Here is a 27,251-nt window from a genome sequence, read left to right on the forward strand (position 1 = left end):
AGGCGGTGGGTCCGTAGGGCACAATGCTGTAGATAGGGTAGGCGGTGGGTCTGCAGGGTACAGTGCTGTAGATAGGGTAGACAGTGGGTCTGCAGGGCACAATGCTGTAGATAGGGTAGGCGATGGGTCTGCAGGGCACAATGCTGTAGATAGGGTAGGCGGTGGGTCTGCAGGGTACAGTGCTGTAGATAGGGTAGGCGGTGGGTCTGCAGGGTACAGTGCTGTAGATAGGGTAGGCGATGGGTCTGCAGGGTACAGTGCTGTAGATAGGGTAGGCGGTGGGTCTGCAGGGTACAGTGCTGTAGATAGGGTAGGCGGTGGGTCTGCAGGGCACAATGCTGTAGATAGGGTAGGCGGCGGGTCTGCAGGGTACAGTGCTGTAGATAGGGTAGGCGGTGGGTCTGCAGGGTACGGTGATTATTATGCATTTGCTCATTCTGAATTGGTCAGACCTGTGACGGGTAAAATTTAAACTGAGCTAATCTAGTTCATGGAATCTGTAATAACGTCATTCAGGAAAGGAGTCCTGCGATTGAACATATTATATATAAAGTAGCTCCATATGAGAAGGTTGGTGATGAAGATTACCAGGTTGTCGAGTTCGGGGTCCTCGCTGAAGAACGGTTTGCGCTCCTGTTCCTGTTGGTGGACAAAGTTCTCGATATCCACATCAAAGCTGGCAGATGTAATGCACTCGGAGCCCTGCGTGGCCTGCTCACACTTCTCAAACAGCAGCGTCAGGAGGGGGAACAAAGGATGTCTGGGGGGGGATACAGAACACACTTCCATTAGTGAGCACATCAGAACACTAAAATCATACCAGAAGGTACTCAGATACATCAACTGAGATCTGCGGCATGTACAGGACGCTTTCTGCTGGATTTCAAGGACACCTTAACTGCTACCAGTGGTGTTCTAGACATGGAAGGATGAGACACCCGCTGCTTACAATTTAATGAGAACCTGCAGCTGAACAGCCAAACACACAGCTGAAATAAATGTATTTAGTGGGGTTTAAGGATTTGCATAATAAGGCATATACTACTTTGATGTGACCACCCCTTCTCTGTGCTTCACGGCTCATTACCATAAGAAGATGACATTCTTAAAAGGTCACAGCTCTGCAAACTGTGACACGGCCCCGCCTCCTGCTCTCTGGACTGCTCGGGAAAAAACACCACATATATAGCAAAAAACACGCCTATTGCAAGCCTGATTTCCTCATTGCACCGCTATGTGCCAATTCTATAGAGCACACAGCCCATTGCATTACTGTGTGCACCCCAAATCTCAAACACACATGCATGCGTGTGTGTGTGTCTATATACTGTATATATGACCCTGGCACATTGACCTCCAGGGAAAGAGAAGCACGTAAGCTCTTCTCTTATGGCAGAGCCGGTAAAAAGGAGATCTTTCCCATTGTCCCGCTGCTACACAGAGCGATAATGCTAATGTGCACTTGGTGATTAGGGTGTGCCCAGGCACATCCGGCACACCCTGTGCGCACGCCTATGCTGTAGACCAGTGGTCTCCAAACTGTGGCCCGGGGGCCAGATGTGGCCCTTTGCTTGCTTTTAACTGGCCCTTGGGGTGCTATTTTATTCACTGACAACAATGAAGGGCACAATTTCTCCCAATGACACCAACAATGGGGCACAGTTCCTACCAATGACACCAACAATGGGGCCCAATGATGGCGCACAATTCCTCCCAATGGCACCAACAATGGGCCCATTGACACCAATAAAGGGGCACTATTCCTCCCACTATTCCTCCCACTGACACCAATGATGGGGGTTTGCTTACTCCCACTGATGCTGGGACATTTTGTACTCCGATTGACCACATTCCGGCCCCCCTAAAGTCTGAAGGACATTAAACCGGCCCTTTGTTTAGGAAGTTTGGAGACCCCTGCTGTAGACAGAGATTTCAGGTCATTACACCAGATATATTTAAGAATAAGCAAGGGCTCATTCACATGTGCAGCAGCCCCTGCCACCCCTCTGTCACGCCTGATTTAACCCTAAAAAATGCCGAACCACCACACTACAACTGCGGACGTATGGAGGTTACAGCACAGCCCCAGAGACTTGCACGGGAAATATTCGCCAAACGCAACATGCTGTTTAAAGTAGAATGTTATGCTAAAAGCAGGTCATTTTTTTTTAAAGGGGCTGTAAAGGTAAATGTTTTTTCCCCTTAATGCATTCTATGCATTAAGGTGAAAAAACATCCGAGTATTAGCGGCCCCCCAGCCCCCCCCCCCCCGATTACTTACCCGACCCCTCGAAAGTCCTGAGCCATGAACGAGCAGCCTTCTCGGCCGTCTTCCCGGCTCATTCATTGGTTGATTGAAAGCAGCGCAACCATTGGCTTGCACTGCTGTCAATCACATCCAATGATGCGGCGCGCCGGGGGGCGGGGCTGAGTGATACAGTGAGCGGCTATGGCCGCCGGCTGCATCACGGGAGGGGTAGGGTAGGGTAGGGGGTGGAACCAAGGGACAGTGCTCTGAGGTGGATAGGGGAAGGAACGGTGCTCAGAGGTGGATAGGGGCAGGAACCAAGGGACGGTGCTCGGAGGTGGATAGGGGGAGGAACCAAGTGATAGTGCTCGAAGGTGAATAAGGGGAGGAACAAAGGGACGGTGCTTGGAGGTGGGTAGGGGGTGGAACCAAGGAACGGTGCTCTGAGGTGGGTAGGGGAAGGAACCAAGGGATGGTGCTCGGAGGTGAATAGGGTGAGAAACCAATGGGCGGTGCTCAGGGATGGATAGGGGGAGGAACAAAGGGACGGTGCTCAGAGGTGTGTAGGGGTGGAACCAAGGGACGGTGCTCTGAGGTGGGTAGGGGGCGGAACCAAGGGACGGTGCTCTGAGGTGGATAGTAGGAGGAACCAAGGGACGGTGCTCAGAGGTGGATAGGGGAAGGAACCAAGGGACGGTGCTCAGAGGTGTGTAACCAAGGGATGGTGCTCAGAGGTGTGTAGGGGTGGAACCAAGGGACGGTGCTCAGAGGTGGGTAGCGGGAGGAACTAATGGATGGTGCTTGGAGGTGGATAGCGGGAGGAACCAAGGGATGGTGCTCGGAGGTGGACAGCAGGAGGAACTAAGGGACGGTGCTCGGAGGTGGATAGGGGGTGGAACCAAGGGATGCTGCCTCGGAGGTGGGTAGGGGGAGGAAGCAAGGGACAGTGCTCAGAGGTGCATAGAGAGAGGAATCAAGAGATGTGCTCAGAGGTGGATAGGGGGTGGCACCAAGGGACGGTGCTTGGAGGTGGATAGGGGGGGAACCAAGGGACGGTGCTTGGAGGTGGATAGGGGGAGGAACCAAGGGACGGTGCTTGGAGGTGGATAAGGGGGGGGAACCAAGGGACAGTGCTCAGAGGTGGGTAGGGGGCAGAGACAAGGGGTGACTTGGAAGGTAGGAGTACATGCACCTATTCTCTGAGAAAAAAAAAGCCCTGTAATGGGGTAGGGATGACCCGTTAAGGTCATGGGGGGGGGGGGGGTAATTGGGTTTTAGATTTTATTTGGGGAGGGGGAGCAGAAGAAACAACTCCAAGGGACAAAATAAGAAAGCTAATTTTTCCTCACTATTAAAAATCCAAATTTGTGCTGCACTACAAACAGAAATGGTGCCGTGAAAAGCGCGTTGGCTCATAACGACCGGCACAAATTGTCTGCGCGCCAGGGCATTAGCCAAAACAGGCTTTAAAGGTGTAGAGGAGTTTTTTTTTGCTGTGGGTTGGTTCACGCTGTACACACGGCTCGGAAGAAGCCTGGTTGGCGCTTTGCTGTGAGGTTTTTGGGGCTGAAAGGGTTACCCGTCTTGCACAGTCTAATTTGCAGGCTCTAATGCTGCATCATATTATAGTGTAATCTACGCTGATCCCAGTTTAATGCGGGGCTCTTGCGTCCGCAGCACAGAATATAAAGCAAAAGCCTTGCCTGCCGTAATTTAGGCAGCCCTGCAGGAGCTTAGCCCAGGGATATGAAAGACAAATTCCAGACTGCGTTATGAATTATTGCGCCTTATGAACCTTCCAACTCTCAACAGATGCCTCCTGCCATTTAAACAGCCACTAGATCAATTAGAAATGAAAAGGCACAAATCGACCCGGTGCAAGGGCACTAAATTACCAGGAACTAATAATCCAAGCAAGCAATGGTACCAGGTGGTGGGAGTTCAGCCGGGTCCACCCTCCCCCCCCCCCTCTCCAACCCCGGCACAACTTTATGGACAGAATTAAACAGCAAAAGCAGGCTGGGGAGAGGTGTGATCTTCTAACCTTGACCAGCGCTACAGAACTTGTTTAATACAGAGAAAGGAATAATGAATGAAATGGATTGGAGCACATAACCATGTAATCAATACATGTACAGCATGAAAGAACAGGGAGATTCAGGGTGCAACTATCCATGCACGCCCCATATAGGACCCCAGACCACAAGGACTTTCCACCACACATACTGTAGGCCAGTGATTGCGAACCTTGGCACCCCAGATGTTTTGGAACTACATTTCCCATGATCAATGGCGTCACCAGGGGGGGGGGCTGAGGGGGCCACGACCCCCCCAATTTTACTGTGTTCCCCCCCCCCAAGTTAAGTACTGTACTGCAGGGTTTGACAAATTTGCTTGGAATCTAGGAGCCAGCTAAAAATGTTAGGAGCCAGAAAACGCACCCCGTCCCGACGAGCTTGCGCGCAGAAGCGAACACATACGTGAGTAGCGCCCGCATAAACGGTGTTCAAACCACACATGTGAGGTATCGCCGCGATTGGTAGAGCGAGAGCAATAATTCTAGCCCTAGACCTCTTCATGCAACCTGTAAATTTTTTTAAACGTCGCCTATGAAGATTTTAAAGGGTAAAAGTTTGTCGGCATTCCACGAGCGGACGCAATTTTGAAGCGTGACATGTTGGGTATCAATTTACTCGGCGTAACATTATCTTTATTAATATTAAAAAAAATGGGGATAACTTTACTGTTGTCTTATTTTTTAATTAAAAAAAGTGTAATTTTTTTCCCAAAAAAGTGCGCTTGTAAGACCGCTGCGCAAATACGGCGTGACAGAAAGTATTGCAACGATCGCCATTTTATTCTCTAGGGTGTTAGGATAAAAAATATATATAATGTTTGGGGGTTCTAATTAGAGGGAAGGAGATGGCAGTGAAAATAGTGAAAAATTACATTAGAATTGCTGTTTAACTTGTAATGCTTAACTTGTAATACCAACGGCCACCACCAGATGGCGCCAGCTCACACAAGGAAGAGCTGGGGACTTCACAAGGCCGCAAAGCCGCGGCCTCAATTCCCGGACATCACAGGCCCCCCGCGATCGAGCGGCGGGGGAGGTGGGGGCCGAAGCCGCGGCCTCACCTAAAACATGTTTTAATACGATACGCTACGCCGCCTGAAAGATGCGCCGCCCTGCCTGAATCTAGCTAATAGGCTGTTATTAGCAGTTTTGGGCAGTAAAAAAAAAAAAAACTAGTGGGTTCTGAGCGACGTTTTTCAGCTGTAAAAACACTGATAAACGCTGATAAACATCGATAAACGATGATAAACGCTCAAAAATATCACTCACCAGTGTTTTTTATGTTTTTGATCCATTGGAAAAAAAAAAAATGCCAAAAATTCGGGAAAACGCTTAACCACTTAGGGACCGCCTCCTGCACATATTCGTCGGCAGAATGGCACGGCTGGGCACAAGCACGTACAGGTACGTCCTGTACTAGTGCCAGCCATGGGTCGCGGGGCCCGCTCCCACGACCCGGTCCGAAGCTCCGGGACTGCGGGACCCGCAGGACCCGATCGCCGCTGGAGTCCCGCGATCGGTCCCCGGAGCTGAAGAACGGGGAGAGCCGTGTGTAAACACGGCTTCCCCGTTCTTCACTGTGGCGGCTGCATCGATTGTGTGATCCCTTTTATAGGGAAACACAATCGATGACGTCACACCTACAGCCACACCCCCCTACAGTTGTAAACACACTTCAGGGAACACATAACCCCATCAGCGCCCCCTAGTGGTTAACTCCCAAACTGCAATTGTCATTTTCACAATAAACAATGCATTTTAAATGCATTTTTTGCTGTAAAAATGACAATGGTCCCAAAAATGTGTCAAAATTGTCCGATGTGTCCGCCATAATGTCGCAGTCACGGAAAAAATCGCTGATCGCCGCCGTTAGTAGTAAAAAAAAAAAAAAAATTAATAAAGATGCAATAAAACTATCCCCTATAAATGTTGCGCAAACCAACCGATAAACGCTTTTTGCGTTTTTTTTTTTACCAAAAATAGGTAGAAGAATACGTATCGACCTAAACTAAGGAAAAAAAATGTTTTTATATATTTTTTGGGGATATTTATTATAGCAAAAAGTAAAAAATATTGAATTTTTTTCAAAATTATCGCTCTATTTTTGTTTATAGCGCAAAAAATAAAAACCGCAGATTGGATCAAATACCACCAAAAGAAAGCTCTAGTTGTGGAAATAAAAGGACGCCAATTTTGTTTGGGAGCCACGTCGCACGACCGCTCAATTGTCAGTTAAAGCGACGCAGTGCCGAATCGCAAAACCTGGCCGGGTCCTTTAGCTGCATTTTGGTCCAGGTCTTAAGTGGTTAAACTCTCCATCATGTTATCCTATGTGACCATGCACACATAGGCTTTTATCAGCAGTTTTGGGCAGTAAAAAAAAAAAAAACGAGTGGGTTCTGAGCGACCTTTTCAGCTGTAAAAATGCTGATAAACGTCGAGAAACGATGATAAATGCTCAAAAACATCACTCACCAGCGTTTTTTTATGTTTTTGATCCATTGAAAAAATAAAAAATTAATTCTTAAAAAATAAAAAAAATCCCAAAATTCGGAAAAACGATTAAAATGCGACTAAACGCTAAAAAACGCTAATGAAAAAACGTTGAATAAAGCTGAAAAAAGTTGAAAAGCTCACCCCAAAGCTCCTGGCGTTTTTATAACGTTATTTTAACGTCCAGTGTGCACGAGGTCTAATCGTTATAATTTCAAACATTTTGGATTTTCGTTCTTTCGAATTTTCGGATTCTTGAATTTCCAAATTTCCGATTTGCAATCAAAAAGAATGACCCGAAAAACAAACAAAAAAAAAAAAATAACGAATGAAGCGAAGACAAACTCATTTCTCGGCAGTGCACATGTCTAGTCTCCAACCCATCTCTGGCCACCCGTCCCATCCAAAGCAGAACCATTCTTGGGGTGGGGGATGGGGCGAATCAAATTGATACAAGCTAGCTAGTAAAGAAAAAACAATTTAACGTCTGCTAAAAGTAAAAAATAAACAATAATGTCCTTAAATCCTACCATCCATCACTGAGCAACAACAACAACAACAAAAAAACAACATAAAAGGAATATACAATTGACCAACACAAGCACAGATGGTCTCTCAGCTGCAATGCACATTATTAATACATTGCACCTGGCTGCATAAACATTCATTACTGTACACAACACCACAAGCATCTGCACTGTATGGAGGTTGTGTACATTGAAGTAATTGAGTTTCCAGGTTTCATTTAATGCAAAAAAAAAAAAAAACAACAAAAAAAAAAACATTACCACTATGTACAATGTACGACTTTAAAGGGTAACTCCACTTTTGTGGGAAAAAAAATTGCAAAAATATATATATATATAGCGTATACAATTACAAGTCATATTGTAATTGAATGTCCCATCCGGGGCGCCCCCCTGCCCCAAAACACCCACCCCCCATGTTGAGGGCATGCTGCCTGGTATGGTTCAGGAGGGGGGGGGGGTGCCCCCTTTCCTGACCGGCCGGTCTGCGTGATCGGATAAGGGTCTGGTATGGATTTGCCGTTTTTTTTATTTAAAATTTGGCGTGGAGTTCCCCTGTGGGAGGGAGGGGCTTGCCTTAGAACAGGTCCACACTGGGGTGACTTCCTGTAAAGTTGCCTCACTGTGAACGGGAATCTGACTTGGAGGCGACTTCCATTGAAATCAATGGGTACCAGTCGCCTACAAGTCGGATTGAAGTAGTACAGGAACCTTTTTATCAAGTCGGAGCGACTGCAGTAGTGTACGTTAAGACGGCTCCATTCACTTACATTCATTTCTTCATGCAGCGCAACTTGAGGCGACTAGGGGCGACCTGAAGTCGGTCGCCCCTGTGTGAACCGGCTTTTAAGGTAAAGTTTCGCCCAGTCGCGCCATTCTGCCGCAGTAAAACTGCGGCGGCTGGTCGGCAAAAAGTGGTCAAAACGCATGTCGCGCATAGGGTGACCACATTTCCAAACTGCCATTCAGGGACACCCCCCCCAAATCACATCACAGCCGGGGCAGCGGTTGCGCGCTTTACCCAGGAGCACTGATCAGTCCCCCCCCCCCCCCAAAAAAAAGGCCACTGCATCGCCACTTTACTCACTGACAGTACTTTTCCTGGCCAGCCGAGGCCCGTTTTACCTTGTTCCAACGCTGGCTCTACAGTTATTAGACACAAGAGGCGGGATTTATGATTTCTCCAATCACAAGCGGGGGGGTGGGGGTGGGGATTGTGCCTCTCCAGACATTTCCAGCCAGTGAGTAAAGCGGCAATGTGGCGGTGATCTGACAATATGGTTCCGGCTATCGAGATGGTTTCTGTAAGGACTGCGCAGGCGAAATCCTTGCCGACGGAAATCACTGAACCTCCAGGGCGACGTGGAATTTGAGGTAAGTGGCCATTCGGCCTCACATCCTCGCTTCGCTCTGGCGGCTCGCTCCGCTCGCTCGGCCTCCTGGCTCTTTTTTAACATCCTCCAATCCACGGTGATGTTAAGGAATGAGCCTGGATGCCGCCCGAGGTTCAGAGATTTCCGTCGGCAAGGATTGCGCCTGCGCAGTCCTTACAGGAACCTCAATAGGGGAACCATACCGACAAGTCAGTGGCCCTTTTTGGGGGCATCAGATCAGCTATGAGGGGTGGCTGTGTCAGTTTCATTCCGGGACACTGTATTGTCCTGGTATTAACCACTTAAGACCCGGACCTTTAGGCAGCTAAAGGACCCGGCCAGGTTTTGCGATTCGGCACTGCGTCGCTTTAACAGACAATTGCGCGGTCGTGCGACGTGGCTCCCAAACAAAATTGGCGTCCTTTTTTCCCCACAAATAGAGCTTTCTTTTGGTGGTATTTGATCACCTCTGCGGTTTTTATTTTTTGCGCTATAAACAAAAATAGAGCGACAATTTTGAAAAAAATTCAATATTTTTTACTTCTTGCTATAATAAATATCCCCCAAAAATATATAAAAACATTTTTTTCCTCAGTTTAGGGCGATACATATTCTTCTACATATTTTTGGTAAAAAAAATCGCAATAAGCGTTTATCGGTTGATTTGCGCCAAATTTATAGCATTTACAAAATAGGGTATAGTTTTATTGAATTTTTATAATTTTTTTTTTTTTTTTACTACTAATGGCGGCGATCAGCGATTTTTTTCGTGACTGTGACATTATGGCGGACACTTCGGACAATTTTGACACATTTTTGGGACCATTGTCATTTTCACAGCAAAAAATGCATTGTTTATTGTGAAAATAACAATTGCAGTTTGGGAGTTAACCACAAGGGGGCGCTGAAGGGGTTATGTGTTCCCTGAATCGTGTTTACGGGACTCCAGCGGCGATCGGGTCCGCGGGTCCCGCGGTCCCGGAGCTTTGGACCCACGGCTGGACACCTGTACGTGCATGTGCCTAGCCGTGCCATTCTGCCAACGTATATGTGCAGGAGGCGGTCCTTAAGTGGTTAAGGTGCCCGCGACAGACCTTCAAAATGCGGGACTTTCCCAGGCAATCCGGGACACTTGGGCAGGTTTTAGGAGCAGGTTGACAAATCCATTAGCCATGTGGCATGGTATCTGGAAAACCCTGGGTGTCCTCTGGGTAAAAAGAAAACATTGGAACGACCAACTCTTTGTTAGGAAAAGGCCTTCCCATTGCCCTTGGGCAGAAAAGGGGTTAATGTGGTGACGGGACGGACGGGACGGGGGGGCGTCTGGAAAGAAAATAATTCTCCATTCTGTCTGCACTGTTTTCTGGGGCGAGCTCGATCCTCGTCAGCGCAGAACAAATAATAGGGCTGAACCGGCGTGACATTTTACTGCAGACGAAGGGTCGTTTGCAGCCGCTAATAAAAAGGATTTGACACAGGCTAATAAAGAGGAATGCATTTCTCTAATGGCCTAATTGAGCGTATTCAGCAATGCTCTGCCTGCGAGCCAGCACGGGAAATGAAAGCCAGCGGCCCTGCTACATTTTAATGCTTCCTATATGTATTTCCTCTCCAATATTTAGCCCCGGTGAGAAGAAATAAGAGAGAGCGACCGGGAGGGAAGGTATGACCATGGCGGTGCGAGGAGAGGGGGGATTGTTCCCACCACCACCATCCTCATTATCATCATTTCCCCCAATTTCCTTACTTCCCCTTCGTCTGTCTCCCTAATTTCATTATAATTTCGCGGACAATGACTCTGTCAGCAGATTAGCCGTCATATATTAGCTATTTTTATCCTGTACCATTTCCCCCGCAGACGGGCCGATTAACCCTCTTCTACCTCTTTGTTACCACAAACTCCGGATTTCTGGTTGTAAACACCATTGCCATGCTGGTCACAAAATCATTTAGGTTCAGTATTTATCCAGTGCTGAGGATGTAGGCGTCTGTTAACCACTTAAAGCGGGAGAGTTCTACCCAAAAATTGAACTTCCGCTTTTTGGAATCCCCCACCCCCCTCCTTTCAGGGGGGGAGTGTAATGCAGGTATTTGCTCCCACTTCCGGGCATAGATTGCCATGGCGACCTACGCCACATCCAGCGCTTACTCTGCCCCCCTCCCGGCTGTCTTCTGGGAGACACACAGGTCCCAGAAGACAGCAGGGACCAGTGGGATCGCGCAGCGCGACTCGCGCATGCGCAGCAGGGAACCAGGAAGTGAAGCCGCAAGGCTTCACTTCTTGATTCCCTTACAGAACATGGCGGCTATTGATGGGGCAAACTGGCGGCATTTGATGGAGCAAACTGGCAGCTATTGATGGGGCAAACTGGCAGCTATTGATGGAGCAAACTGGGGGCATTTTATGGGGCAAACTGGGGGCAATTGATGGGGAAAACTGGCAGCATTTGATGGAGCAAACTGGTGGCTATTGATGGGGCAAACTGGAGGCAATTGATGGGGCAAACTGGCAGCATTTGATGGGGCAAACTGGCGGCATTTGATGGAGCAAACTGGCGGCTATTAATGGGGCAAACTGGCGGCTATTGATGGGGCAAACTGGGGGCAATTGATGGGGCAAACTGGTGGCTATTGATGGGGCAAACTGGTGGCTATTGATTCGGCAAACTGGCAGCATTTGAGGGGGCAAACTGGCGGCATTTGAGGGGCAAACTGGCGGCATTGATGGGGCAAACTGGGGGCAATTGATGGGGCAAACTGGCAGCAGCATTTAATGGGGCAAATTGGCGGTATTTGATGGGGTAAACTGGTGGCTATTGATGGGGCAAAATGGCGGCATTTGAGGGGGGAAACTGGTGGCGTTTGAGGGGGCAAACTGTCAGTGCTCGATGGGGCAAACTGGCGGCAATTGATGGGGCAACCTGGCGGCTATTGATGGGGCAAACTGGCGGCAATTGATGGGGCAAACTGGCGGCAATTAATGGGGCCCAGGTGGCAATTGATGGGGCAAACTGGCGGCTATTGATGGGGCCCACTGGCGGCAATTGATGGGGCAAACTGGCGGCAATTGATGGGGCAAACTGGTGGCAATTGATGGGGCAAACTGTTGGCTATTGATGGGGCAAACTGGCAGCAATTGATGGGGCAAACTGTCGGCAATTGATGGAGCAAACTGGCGGCTATTTGATGGGGCAAACTGGTGTCTATTGATGGGACAAACTGGCGGTATTTGATGGGGCAAACTGGCGGTATTGAGGGGGAAAACTGGCGGCGTTTGATGGGGCAAACTGGCATCATTTGATGGGGCAAACTGGTGGCTATTTATGGGGCAAACTGGCAGTATTTGATGGGGCAAACTAGCGGCAATTGATGGGCACATTGGCAGCAATTGATGGGCACCAGCCACCACTCTACCCCACACCATAATCCCCCCTCCACCAAATGATTGGGACCAGAGCACAAAGCAAGGTTCATAAAGACACGCATGAGAGAGTTTGGAGGAACTTATTTTTGGATTTGGGTTTAATACCGCTTTAAGTGCCAAGGAATGGTGTGAACTGGGTATCTTAGTACCACGGCCCTCCAGCCGTTCCGCAACTACTATGCCAACGAGGCAAGAGGCATGATGGGAATTGTAGTTCCTGAACAACTGGATTACCGTAGTTTGAAGACCTCTGGTGTAAAGAAATCCCAACCAAAATCTGATGGATTTACTGACTAGAAGCTGTTCTATGGTCACAGCACTGCGAGGGAAACGCGTCGGATGTGACTTTATTATTTCCAGATTAATTAGGATTTCTTCTACGAATCCCCAATGAAAACTCACATTCCGCGTTACAAGGCGACACACTATTACTATCCAATTAGTATTAATTTTATGTCTGCTGGTAGTAAAAGCGGAGATGACCTTGCAGTATATTCCTTGCCTGGAAACCTCGGTGGGCCGAAGTCCAAATCATTCCAACGAAGTGGATATATTTTTCTGGTTTTACACGGAACCCGGCTCTGATTGGAGGAAATCTCTATGGAAAAAGACAGCGTGTGTCCTGAGTCAGCACATTCAACGCGCCGGCTCGGGCGCCGGCAAGAACATTCTTCAAGAACATTTCCATCGAAAGAGCAACACTGTGAAAACTCTGACTAGCCTGGAAGGTGGGATTCTACGAGACGCGTGCAGAATAGAATACAAATTGTTTGGTTTCAATTAGATTCATTTTTTTACATAAATTTGTTTAATTCATTTCATTTGTTTTTGGAATTTGTTTTGTTTATTCGGCTCAATTCAAATCTTCTGAATTCAGTTGAATTTAATTCAATTCCACCGAATTCTGAAAATTTTAATTGATTCAAATTCCGTTCGAACTGCATTCAAAATCGAATTTTGGAAGATGGGTATATTTTTTTAACACCATTCTATTCTATTGTTTTTTCTTTTCTTTTCTTTTCTTTTCTTTTCTTTTCTTTTCTATTCTCTTTGAAATTGAATTTATTCTATTTGAAAATCGAATTTCGTAAGAAGTATATATTCTTTCTATTTTATTTTGTCCTATTCTTTTTTTCTATTTTATTCTTTTTTATTCTATTATTTTCTACTGTATTCAAATTTATTCTATTTGAAATTAGAATTTCTGAAGATGGCTATATTCTTGCAATTTTATTCTATTCTATTCCTCTATTTTCTATTCCATTCTTTTATTTTCTATTCTGTCCCTTTCTTTTCTATTACATTTTTTTCTAGTCTTTTATTTTCTATTCTGTCCCTTTCTGTTCTATTACATTTTATTATATTATTTTATTTTCTATTCTGTCCCTTCATTTTCAATTATTTTTCTATTCTTTTATTTCTATTCTGTTCTGTTTTACTCTATTCTATTATATTCTTTTATTTTCTATTATATTCTTTTATATTCTAGTCCTTTATTTTCTATTCTAGTTTGTTCTGTTTTACTCTATTCTATTATATTCTTTTATTTTCTATTATATTATTTTCTATTCTATTCATTTATTTTCTATTATATTTGAGTCTGTTCTTTTATTTTCTATTCTATTTTGTTCTGTTTTACTCTATTCTTTTATATTCTTTTTTTCTATTCTATAATTTTCTATTCTATTCCTTTATTTTCTATTCTATTTTATTCTGTTCTTTTATTTCCTATTCTATTTTGTTCTGTTTTACTCTATTTTATTATATTCTTTTATTTTCTATTCTGTCCCTTAATTTTCTATTATTTTTTCTATTATTTTATTTTCTATTCTGTTCTGTTTTACTCTATTATATTATATTCTTTTCCTTTCTATTATATTATTTTCTATTCTATTCCTTTATTTTCCACCCTATTTGATTCTGTTCTTTTATTTTCTATTTTATTTGATTCTGTTCTTTTATTTTCTATTCTTTTTGTTCTGTTTTACTCTATTCTTTTCTATTCTATTATATATTTTTCTATGTTATTCCTTTACTTCCTATTCAATTTTATTCTTTTCAGAAATTCAAATTTTAATTTGAAAACAATTAGAATTAAAAAACTATTCAAATTTTTGTCTGAAATTTTCTTTCGTTATTTCTGTTTTGTTAAAACGTGTTACTATCGTAATTTGGAAATTCGAATACACCCGAATTTACGAATAACTAAAAAAATGTATTTCGGAAACTAAACTAACCACACATGTCTAGATTCTACCATTGAAGGGCTCTCGTAGAGGAACAGTCTAGCAATCACACATGAGAGTGGCGTTCCCTTTACCAAGATGGCTGTCAGTCACCGCTGCCCAGGGGCGGACTGATAACTCATGGGGCCCCCGAATGGTCAGTCCGCCCCTGCCGCCGCCATATCGACAGAAGCAGTGGCGGTTCTTACATAGAGAGCGCTAGAGCGCCGCCCCCTCTGGCTCTCACCGCCACTGAGTCTAATAACATAGATTCATGCATTGCACGAATCTATGGGCCAGATTCCCGTAGAAGAGCGGCGGCGTAACGTATCGTAGATACGTTACACCGCCGCAATTTTTCATCACAAGTGCCTGATTCACCAAGCACTTGCGATGAAAACCTACGCCGGCGGCCTCCGGCGCAAGGCGGGCCAATTCAAATGGGCGTGTGCCATTTAAATTAGGCGCACTCCCGCGCCGGACCTACCGCGCATGCTCCGTTTCCAAACTCCCGCCGTGCTTTGCGCGAAGTGACGTTATTTTTTCGAACGGCGACGCGCGTAGTGTAATTCCGTATTCCCAGACGGCTTGCGCAAACAACGTTATTTTTTAAATTTCGACCCGGGAACGACGGCCATACTTTATACAGCAATACGATTGCTGTGTAAAGTTAAGGCACCAAAAAAAACGACTAACTTTGTGACGGGAAACTAGACTAGCGGCGACGTAGCGAACGCGAAAAACCGTTGTGGATCGCCGTAACTCCTAATTTGCATACCCGACGCTGGTTTACGACGCAAACTCCCCCCAGCGGCGACCGCGGTACTGCATCCTAAGATCCGACAGTGTAAAACAATTACACCTGTCGGATCTTATGGATATCTATGCGACTGATTCTATGAATCAGTCACATAGATAGAACAACAGATACGACGGTGTATCAGGAGAAACGCCGTCGTATCTGCTCTGTGAATCTGGCCCTATGTTATTATCGCCGCTGTTCTATTCAAATGGTAAGCGCTCATGTCCAGCCATCTGAATAACGGCAGCTGGTTGGCTGTACGGAAGTGCCTATTAGAGCCAACGGCTCTGATAGGCTTTTCCAAGTACAGCCCTCGGGTCCCGGAAGCTTATACAAGGAACGCACTAGGGATGCGCTCCTTGGATAAGACTGACAGGCGTCTCAGCCAATCAGGTTGGCCGATTCTGGCTACCAGTAACCTGATTGGCTGAGACGCCTGTCAGTCATCGAGGGCGGTAGAAGACATCAAGGGACGTGGATGGCGGACTCCAGTAAAGGTAAGTGCCGGGCGGGGGGGGAAGGGGCACTTTTTCAGGGCACAGTGGCGAAAATAGGCACAGTGGGGACAATGGGCACAGTGGGGACAATTAAAGGGCACAGCGGTGACAATTAAAGGGCACAGTGGTGACAATTGATGGCACAGTGGCTGTGTTTGATGGCATGGCACAGTGGCTGCGTTTCATGGCATGGCACAGTGGTGACAATTGATGGCACAGTGGCTGTGTTTGATGGCATGGCACAGTGGCTGCGTTTCATGGCATGGCACAGTGGTGACAATTGATGGCACAGTGGCTGTGTTTGATGGCATGGCACAGTGGTGACAATTGATGGCACAGTGGCTGCGTTTAATGGCATGGCACAATGGTGACAATTAATGGCACAGTGGCTGCGTTTGATGGCATGGCACAGTGGTGACAATTGATGGCACAGTGGCTGTGTTTGATGGCATGGCACAGTGGTGACAATTTATGGCACAGTGGCTGCGTTTGATGGCATGGCACAGTGGTGACAATTGATGGCACAGTGGCTGCATTTGATGGGCACAGTGAGGCTGCAATTTTTTTTTTCGTTTGCGCCCCCCCAAAAAATTTTGAGCACCAGCCGCCACTGGACAGAAGCCATATTTGGAAAGGTGCGAGCTGACTGAGGCTCAGGGTCTCCTTAGCAATTTCGAAAAAAAAAAAGATTTCAGATTTTGCTACGACGACCGTTTTTTTTTTTTTTATTTACATTTATTTTGAGTATTCAATTAGGCCGCAAAATTGTTTCCTTTTTATCTGCGCCGATACTATGGAGCATGAAAGCCTCAGAGACCGTGTGTTAATTTGAATTGAATGGGGCCTTGTTAAATTTATTGACATGAAATGAAAAAATCCCCACTGTGGTTTTGAACTGTCATGCTACCCAGAGGCAAGAAATTTTAATTAAAAAAAAAAAAAACTAAAGGGGAAAAAAAAAAAAAATAATAAAAAGAAGCGATCCTCCTTGTCTTTCTCCATCCTCTCGTAGCAGCAGCCAGAGCCGGGAGGAATCTGCATAGTATTAGCATTCCTTGCTTGATTAAGCCCTGGTGGGGTGACATCTTCAGGAGGAGTCACGTGGTGTACGCGGGCAGCTCCAAAACAGACGGGGTGCCGGGGACGGGAAATATCTGCTGCTGGCCGTTTATTTACTGACGCTTTTTACCTCCTTCCGTGAAACTCAAGATACTAAAAACTCCCCTGATGATACCCAAGATAAAATAGTACAAACTCTCAAATTGTCTCCTTGGAATCAAGCAACGTCATCCTTCACACATAATCAGCTGTGAATGAGAATGATATAGGACAGGGGGAGGCAACCTGGTGGCCCTCTAGCTGTTGCAGAACTACAAGTCCCATAATCCCTCTGGGAGTAATTGTAACTGCCAGCCTTGCAAAGCCTCATGGGAAATGTAGTTCCACAACAGCTGGAGGGCCCCAGGTTGCCTACCCTTGATATAGGCGGTGTCACGTTGGAGGACATGCTTTGCTGCTTTGGATTTGGAATTTTAAGTCATTTTTTTTTCCCACCAAAAGTTTTGTTAAATTACCCACCTCAATATCGGGCCTATTCTGGCACTTCTCTCCTACATGTACACATCATCATTCTTTTTAGGGTTGTCCCGATACCGATACTAGTATCAGTACCGATACCAAGCATTTGCCCGAGTACTTGTACTCGGGCAAATGCTCCCGATGCTTAACCCGATACATGTACTGTCAGCGGTGATCAGTGCATGGGGAAGTTACAAGTTCCTCTTCTCTCCCTCCCCCCCCTGTGCGCGGCTTTCAGCTGCTTTAAAATCAGCAGTGATCGGTGCTTGTAACTCCCCCACACACGATCACCGCTGACTGTCCCATGTCCTCCTCCAGCCCCCCTCCGTTTTGCTGCAGTCTCCCTCCCTTCGTGTCCCCCACCGTGTTTCTCTCTCCCTCCGTGTATTCCGCCGTGTATCCCGCCGTGTTTTCCCTCCGTGTATTCCCAATGTTTATTCCTCTGTGTATTCCCGCCGTGTATTCCTCCGTGTATCCGCCGTGTTTCTCTCTTCTTCCGTGCTCCTAATTCACCAAGGTGCACCCAGCTGTCTGCAGACCTATTGTTCACCAATATAAGGCTTTAGTCTTACAATCAACCAACATGATTATGATTCTGTTCTTGGTTTCCCTTCATCCTTAAGGGTTGAAGGACCCCCACTAAATATTTTGCCATGGGGCCCCACAAAACCTAAGACCACCCCACCCGGTAGTCCAACACTCACAATTGAAAACACTTTCTCTTGTAATACTTAAAGCTGATCTCCACATTTAATTTCCCAAGACATTGGGACCATTTGGGCCAGCTTGGTCCGACCAAACTAGTTGAAGGGCCTAGAGATCAGCTGTAAGCCTAATGGGGAACTTTAATATCGGCTTACACTTTCATTTTACCATTAGATGATGCTGGGCACACTATCTGATATACAACCAACCAACAATATGACCTCTCCAAATAGAAAACATTGTCCTAATTCACCAAGGTGCACCCAGCTGTCTGCAGACCTATTGTTCACCAGTATAAGGCTTTCGTCTTACAATCAACCAACATGATTATGATTCTGTTCTTAGTTTCCCTTCATCCTTAAGGGTTGGAGGACCCCCACTAAATATTTTGCCATGGGTCCCCACAAAATCAAAGACCACCCCACCCGTCAGTCCAACACTGACACCTGAGAACACACTCTCTCGTAATGCTTAAAGCTGATCTCCACATTTAATATCCCAAGACATTGGGACCATTTGGGCCAGCTTGGCCCGACCAAACAAATGAAAGGGCCATTAAAAGACTGAGACCACCCCACCTGTTAGTCCAACATTGACACCTGAGAACACTCTCTCTCATAATGCTTAAAGCTGATCTCCACATTTAATGTCCCAAAACATTGGGACCATTTGGGCCAGCTTGGCCCGACCAAACTTTATTATTGGCTTTCACTTTCATTTTACCATTAGCTTTTCATTAGATGATGCTGGGCACCCTATCTGATATACAACATTGTCCTAATTCACCAAGGTGCACCCAGCTGTCTGCAGACTATTGTTCACCAATATAAGGCTTTAGTCTTACAATCAACCAACCAACATGATTATGATTCTGTTCTTGGTTTCCCTTCATCCTTAAGGGTTGAAGGACCCCCACTAAATATTTTGCCATGGGGCCCCACAAAACCTAAGACCACCCCACCCATTAGTCCAACACTGACAATTGAAAACACTTTCTCTTGTAATACTTAAAGCTGATCTCCACATTTAATGTCCCAAAACATTGGGACCATTTGGGCTAGCTTGGCCCGACCAAACAAATTAAAGGGCCATTAAAAGACTGAGACCACCCCACCTGTTAGTCCAACACTGACACCTGAGAACCCTCTCTCTCATAATGCTTAAAGCTGATCTCCATATTTAATGTCCCAAGAGATTGGGACCATTTGGGCCAACTTGGCCCGTACAAACTAGTTGAAGGGCCTGGAGATCAGCTGTAAGCCTAATGGGGATCTTTAATACCGGCTTAAACTTTAATTTTACCATTAGCTGTTCAGTGGAGGATGCATTGCTGGGCACACTAATTGATATACAATCAACCAACAATATGACCTCTCCAAATAGAAAACATTGTCCTAATTCACCAAGGTGCACCCAGCTGTCTGCAGACTATTGTTCACCAATATAAGGCTTTAGTCTTACAATCAACCAACATGATTGCGATTCTGTTCTTGGTTTCCCTTCATCCTTAAGGGTTGAAGGACCCCCACTAAATATTTTGCCATGGGGCCCCACAAAACCTAAGACCACCCCACCCGTTAGTCCAACACTGACAATTGAAAACACTTTCTCTTGTAATACTTAAAGCTGATCTCCGCATTTAATGTCCCAAAACATTGGGACCATTTGGGCCAGCTTGGCCCGACCAAACTTTATTATCGGCTTCCACTTTCATTTTACCATTAGCTTTTCAGTAGATGATGCTGGGCACCCTATCTGATATACAACATTGTCCTAATTCACCAAGGTGCACCCAGCTGTCTGCAGACTATTGTTCACTAATATAAGGCTTTAGTCTTACAATCAACCAACCAACATGATTATGATTCTGTTCTTGGTTTCCCTTCGTCCTTAAGGGTTGAAGGACCCCCACTAAATATTTTGCCATGGGGCCCCACAAAACCTAAGACCACCTCACCCATTAGTCCAACACTGACAATTGAAAACACTTTCTCTTGTAATACTTAAAGCTGATCTCCACATTTAATGTCCCAAAACATTGGGACCATTTGGGCCAGCTTGGCCCGACCAAACTTTATTATCGGCTTTCACTTTCATTTTACCATTAGCTTTTCAGTAAATGATGCTGGGCACCCTATCTGATATACAACATTGTCCTAATTCACCAAGGTGCACCCAGCTGTCTGCAGAATATTGTTCACCAATATAAGGCTTTAGTCTTACAATCAACCAACATGATTTAGATTCTGTTCTTGGCTTCCCTTCGTCCTTGAGGGTTGAAGGACCCCCACTAAATATTTTGCCATGGGGCCCCACAAAACCTAAGACCACCCCACCCGTTAGTCCAACACTGACAATTGAAAACACTTTCTCTTGTAATACTTAAAGCTGATCTCCACATTTAATTTCCCAAGACACTGGGACCATTTGGGCCAGCTTGGCCCGACCAAACTTTATTATCGGCTTTCACTTTCATTTTACCATTAGCTTTTCAGTAGATGATGCTGGGCACCCTATCTGATATACAACATTGTCCTAATTCACCAAGGTGCACCCAGCTGTCTGCAGACTATTGTTCACCAATATAAGGCTTTAGTCTTACAATCAACCAACATGATTATGATTCTGTTCTTGGATTCCCTTCAGCCTTAAGGGTTGAAGGACCCCCACTAAATTTTTTGCCATGGGGCCCCACAAAACCCCACAAGACCACCCCACCCGTTAGTCCAACACTGACAATTGAAAACACTTTCTCTTGTAATACTTAAAGCTGATCTCCACATTTAATTTCCCAAGACATTGGGACCATTTGGGCCAGCTTGGCCCGACCAAACTAGTTGAAGGGCCTGGAGATCCGCTGTAAGCCTAATGGGGAACTTTAATATCGGCTTACACTTTCATTTTACCAGTAGATGATGCTGGGCACCCTATCTGATATACAACATTGTCCTAATTCACCGAGGTGCACCCAGCTGTCTGCAGACCTATTGTTCACCAATACAAGGCTTTAGTCTTGCGGATCACGCGCGTTCACCGTCCCTCATCATTAATGTTCAGCATCAGCACCTACCACGTTCGCTGATCTGAGCTCTGACTTTAATCTCATTTTAAAGTCATGTTGTTGGGGAAACAGAACAGAGAAGAAGAGGCAATGACAAGAGCTGCTAACACGAGAATCATGCTGACAAGTCAGCCCGAGGCTGGATTCGCACCGTACTTTGGCACATCACTGTGGAGCGCTGCGCATTAGCATTTTACAGAGTCTGCAAGAAGATCTTTCAAGTACCTGTAGACAGCACGCTTGTCAGCTTCCAGCTGTGCCTGAGGGTCAATTGGAGCGCCGGGGACAGGGTTAGCTGCCGCAGAGGATGCTGGGAGATGGACTGGCTGGGCCTTGGCAGTCTGCTGAGCGGTGGCCGTCATCTGCTCAAAAGACAAGTAAGGAAGGGTTAGTATATTGTGATCTGTCTCTAAATGTCTTATTGTATGTCATAAGCAAACATTGCATGCGGGAACATACTGCATACACAGCTGGGACCGCGGCTTTCATCTATTGTGCGATTAAAGGGACCATCCGCCGCCCACACATACTATACTATATATCTGCATTTCACACATGAAGAGGACACCGCCTTCCCGTTATATATAGATTTAACCCCTTCAATACCGGGCACTTTCACCCGCTTCCTGCCCAGGGAAATATTCAGATTTCAGCGCTGTCACGATTATGAATGACAATTGCGCGGTCATGCAACACTGTACCCATATGACATTTATAAAAAAAAAATTGAAGATAGGGCTATATTCAGCATTGATTTACGCCGGCGTATCTATAGATACGCCGCGTAAATTCAAAGCTGCGCCGTCGTATCTTCTTTCTATATTCAGAAAGCAAGATACGCCGACATTAGCCTAAGGCCCCATACACACGGGAGGATTTATCCGCGGATACGGTCCAGCAGACCGTTTCCACGGATAAATCCTCTCGAGGATTTGCGCGGATTTTGATGCGATGGAGTGTACTCACCATCGAATCGAAATCCGCGCCGAAATCCTCTGGCGATGACGTGTCGCGGCGACGTGCGCGACGCTGTCATATAAGGAATTCCACGAATGCGTCGGTTGCTCCTGCTATTATGGGGCGTACGCAATGTTAAGTATGGACGTCGTTGCCGCGTCGAATTTTGAATTTTTTACGTCGTTTACGTTAGGCTTTTTCGGCGTAAGGTTGCTCCTGCTATTATGAGGCGTACGCAATGTTAAGTATGGACGTCGTTGCCGCGTCGAATTTTGAATGTTTTACGTCGTTTGCGTAAGTCGTTCGTGAATAGGCCTGGACGTAATTTACGTTCACGTCGAAACCAATGACGTCCTTGCGGCGTACTTTGGAGCAATGCACACTGGGAAATTCCACGGACCGCGCATGCGCTGTTCGGGAAAAACGTCAATCACGTCGGGTCACCAAGAATTAACATAAAACACGCCCCCCCCATCCTCATTTGAATTACGCGCGCTTACGCCGGCCCCATTTACGCTACGCCGCCGTAACTTAGAAGGCAAGTGCTTTGTGAATACAGCACTTGCCTCTCTAACTTAACGCGGCGTAGCGTAAATACGATACGCTGCGCCGCCGTAACAATGCGCGCCCCTACCTGAATCTAGCCCATAGAGTTTTCTTTTTGGTGGTATTTAATCACTGCTGGGTTTTTTATTTTTTTCTAAACAAATGAAAAGACCGAAAATTTTGAAAAAAAAAACAGTTTTTCTTAGTTTCTATTACAACATTTTGTAAATACGTAATTTTTCTTCATCACTGAAGGGCATTTATAGGCTGTGCTGATGGGCACTGATGAAGCTGCACTGATGGGCACTGACCAGGCAGCACTGATATGCAGCACTAATGGGCACTGATAGGTGGCACTGATGTGCACTGATGAGGCTGCACTGATGGGCACTGACCAAGCAGCACTGAAGAGGTGGCACTAATATGCAGCACTAATGGGCACTCATAGGCAGCACTGGTGGGCACTGATATGCAGCACTGATGGGCACTGATATGCAGCATTGATGGGCACTGATAGGTGGCACTGATGGGGAGCCTTTATGGGCACTGATAGGCAGCACTGATAGGCAGCACTGATAGGCAGCTTTGATGGGCACTGATTGGCAGCATTGATGGGCACTGATAGGTGGCACTGATTGGCGGCACTGATGGGCACCGATTGGCATCACTGGTAGGCAACTGGCAGGCTTTGCTGATGGGGTTGCACTGATAATCAATGCACCCCCCCCCCCCATCAGGAGAACTGCTTATCCACTCTCCTCTACTCACACTCTGTCAGCCGAATAGAGGAATGCTGATAATGTTCCCTTTACATCAGGGTACCCATCAGAGCCCCCCTTTACATCAGGGTCCCCCCCTTGAATCTTCCTTACATTAGGGGTCCCTATCAGATCTCCCTTATATCAGGGTCCCCATCAGAGCCCACTTTGCATCAGGGTCCCGTTCTGAGTCCTCCTTACGTAAGGGGTCCCTATCAGATCCCCCTTATCTCAGGGTCCCCATCAGAGTCCCCCCTTACATCAGAGCCCCCTTTGCATCAGGGTCCCGTTCTGAGTCCTCCTTACGTAAGGAGTCCCTATCAGATCCCCCCTTACATCAGAGTCCGTATCAAATCCCCCCTTACATCAGCATCTTAATCAGAGCCCCCCTTTACATCAGATTCCCATCAGAGTCATCCCTTACATCAGCATCCTCTCTTACACCATGGTCCTCATCAAAGTGCCCCTTAACCACTTGCCGACCAGACCAGCCACCATCATTATACTGCGGCAAGGTGGCACAATCCCGTATGTATATATATATGTATATACTCCCCCCCTCTCTCTGTATATACCGCCCCCTCTCTGTATATATCGCGCCCCTGTATATACCGCCCCCCTCTCTCTGTATATACCGCCCCCTCTCTGTATATACCGCCCCCCTCTCTGTATATACCGCCCCCTCTCTGTATATACCGCCCCCCTCTCTGTATATACCGCCCCCCTCTCTGTATATACCGCCCCCCTCTCTCTGTATATACCCCCCCCTCTCTCTGTATATACCGCCCCCCTCTCTCTGTATATACCGCCCCCCTCTCTGTATATACCGCCCCCCTCTCTGTATATACCGCCCCCCTCTCTCTGTATATACCCCCCCTCTCTCTGTATATACCCCCCCTCTCTCTGTATATACCGCCCCCCTCTCTGTATATACCGCCCCCCCTCTCTGTATATACCGCCCCCCTCTCTGTATATACCGCCCCCTCTCTCTGTATATACCGCCCCCCTCTCTCTGTATATACCGCCCCCCTCTCTGTATATACCGCCCCCTCTCTGTATATACCGCCCCCCTCTCTGTATATACCGCCCCCCTCTCTGTATATACCGCCCCCCTCTCTCTGTATATACCACCCCCCTCTCTCTGTATATACCGCCCCTCTCTGTATATACCGCCCCCCCCTCTCTGTATATACCGCCCCCCCTCTCTGTATATACCACCCCCCTCTCTCTGTATATACCGCCCCCCCTCTCTCGGTATATACCCCCCCTCTCTCTGTATATACCCCCCCCCCCCTCTGAATAAACCGCACAAAGGAGAAATCCTCATTTACTGCACATGGGGAAGTCAAGGTCACTCCAATAAGTCCTGAGAAGTCCCCGGAGAGAGTATTTCCGTGTGAGAAGTAAACACACCACCCAGCGGCGTGCAAATTGCTCTCTCAGCCCCTCTGTTCTGGATGTTGTTAGGCAATATGTGGGGCGATTATTCTAATCTGAGCGCAATCTTCATAGTGAGAGTTTTCCGCACACCTCGGCCCGGCGTGAAGCGCTCTCCCTATCCCTCCTTTACTGGCAGTCTAATTGAAAAGGACAGAGGCGGCGGAGATAAAGGGAACAACCACTGAATGCAATGAAAATGTAAATCTGGAGCCAGGCGGCTCAAAGTTTTCCAAAACAGCCACCAGCTGAGAGTGACGTCCTGATGGCACGGAGCTCTGGGAAGGACGCATTGATGCAACTGCTGGGGGGGACAATTCAGAGAGCGAGCCGGAGTTTATCTCTAAATAGATTTCTCCGCTATGAGATAAATCCTCATTTCCGATCAGCTGGATCAAAATACAGGGAAAGTGAGACATTTAAAAGGACAACTGTAGTGTCTCCTGATGGTTTATTGTTGTGATGTTTACCTTTCCACGCTTGCCAGTGGCGGCTGGTGCTCAACATTTTTGGGTGGTGCAAACAAACTGAAAAAAAAAACCCCTCAAGCGCAGCCACTGTGCCCATCAATTGCTGCCGGTGTGCCCATCAATTTCTGCCAGTGTGCCCCATCAAGTGCTGCCAGTGTGCCCCATCAATTGCTGCCAGTGTGCCCCATCAATTTCTGCCAGTGTGCCCCATCAATTGCTGCCAGTGTGCCCCATCAATTTCTGCCAGTGTGCCCCATCAATTGCTGCCAGTGTGCCCCATCTATTTCTGCCAGTGTGCCCCATCTATTTCTGCCAGTGTGCCCCATCAATTGCTGCCAGTGTGCCCCATCAATTACTGCCAGTGTGCCCCATCAATTACTGTCAGTGTGCCCATCAATTGCTGCCAGTGTGCCCCATCAATTACTGCCAGTGTGCCCATCAATTGCTGCCAGTGTGCCCCATTGATTGCTGCCACTGTGCCATCAAACGCAGCTACTGTAACCATCAATTGCTACCAGTGTGCCCCATTGATTGCTGCCACTGTGCCATCAAACGCAGCTACTGTAACCATACATTTCTGCCAGTGTGCCCCATCAATTGCTGTCACTGTGCCATCAAACACAGCTACTGTAACCATACATTTCTACCAGTGTGCCCCATCAATTTCTGCCAGTGTGCCCATCAATTGCTGAGGCTGCCAGTGTGCCCCATCGATTGCTGCCACTGTGCCATCAAACGCAGCTACTGTAACCATACATTTCTGCCAGTGTGCCCCATCAATTTCTGCCAGTGTGCCCCATCAATTGCTGCCAGCGTGCCCCATCAATTATTGCCAGTGTGCCCATCAATTACCGCCAGTGTGCCCCATCAATTGCTGCCAGTGTGCCCCATCAATTTCTGCCAGTGTGCCCCATCAATTGCCGCCAGTGTGCCCCATCAATTGCTGCCAGTGTGCCCCATCAATTGCTGCCAGTGTGCCCCTTCAATTGCTGCCAGTGTGCCCCTTCAATTTCTGCCAGTTTGCCCCATCAATTGCCGCCAGTGTGCCGCATCAATTGCCGCCAGTGTGCCCCATCAATTGCCGCCAATGTGCCCCATCAATTGCATGAATCTATCTATTGGTGATGATAGACAGGTGCAGGAGAGAAGGGGCGGCGCTTCTGCGCCCTTTTTGGATGCACCGCCACTGACGCTTGCTGTCACATATTTCATGGTGGAATTACGTGAACGGATTTGCGGATTCTCTCTAGGATGCCTTTGCTATCAACAGGCAGCCAATTTCATTTGGGGATCTAATATTAGCTCAAAACTTTTATCAGCCTATTTTTATTACATTATATTATTTTATTTTCTATTCTATTCAAATTTGAATTTATTCTATTCGAAATTAGAATTTTCTTTTTATTCCATTCTATTCTATTGTTTTTTCTATTATATTCTTTTATTTTCTGTTCTATTCTTTTCTTTTCTATTCTATTTTATTCTATTCAACATTTTAATTTATTCTATTTGAAATTGAAATGTCGGAAAACAGTTATATTGTTATTTTCTTTCTATTGTTTATTCTATTATTTTATTTTCTATTGTATTGTTTTCTATTATATTAAGATTTGTATGATGACACTGTACTGCACAGGTGACAGTATGTAAAAAATTTAAATAAATAACACATTTTTTTTAATTTCTTAATTTTCCTAAAATATATGACAAAAAATTAAGGGCTAGATTCAGCAAAGAATTACGCCGGCGTATCCATAGATACGCCGCGTAAATTCAAAGCTGCGCCGGCGTATCTACTTTCTGTATTCAGAAAGCTAGATACGCCGACATTAGCATAAGATCCAACTGGCGTAATTCTATTACGCCGTCGTATCTTAGGGTGCATTCTCAAGCTGGCCGCTAGGTGGCGCTTCCATTGTTTTCGGCGTAGAATATGCAAATTACCTAGTTACGTTGATTCACAAATGTACGTGCGCCCGGCGTTCGTTTTTTAAGTCGTTTGCGTAAGGCTTTTTCGGTGTAACGTTGTGCCTGCTTCTATGAGGCGCACTTAATGTTAAGTATGGACGTCGT

The 27,251-nt window shown here is 46.4% G+C and overlaps 1 protein-coding gene across 3 annotated transcripts in view; it reads right to left on the reverse strand.

The window, feature by feature from the left end:
* The window catches only part of PKNOX2 (PBX/knotted 1 homeobox 2), a 524,525-nt gene that overhangs the window by 84,433 nt on the left and 412,841 nt on the right, over positions 1 to 27,251 (reverse strand). For all 3 annotated transcript variants that reach the window (XM_040326438.1, XM_040326439.1, XM_040326437.1), the window contains 2 exons: positions 21,236 to 21,372; positions 589 to 760 (listed from right to left, as the gene is read on the reverse strand). In XM_040326438.1, coding sequence (XP_040182372.1) covers positions 589 to 760; positions 21,236 to 21,372 — 309 coding nt within the window. The remainder of the gene's footprint in view (positions 1 to 588; positions 761 to 21,235; positions 21,373 to 27,251) is intronic.

Source organism: Rana temporaria, chromosome 10, assembly GCF_905171775.1.
Source record: "Rana temporaria chromosome 10, aRanTem1.1, whole genome shotgun sequence".
NCBI lineage: Eukaryota > Metazoa > Chordata > Amphibia > Anura > Ranidae > Rana > Rana temporaria.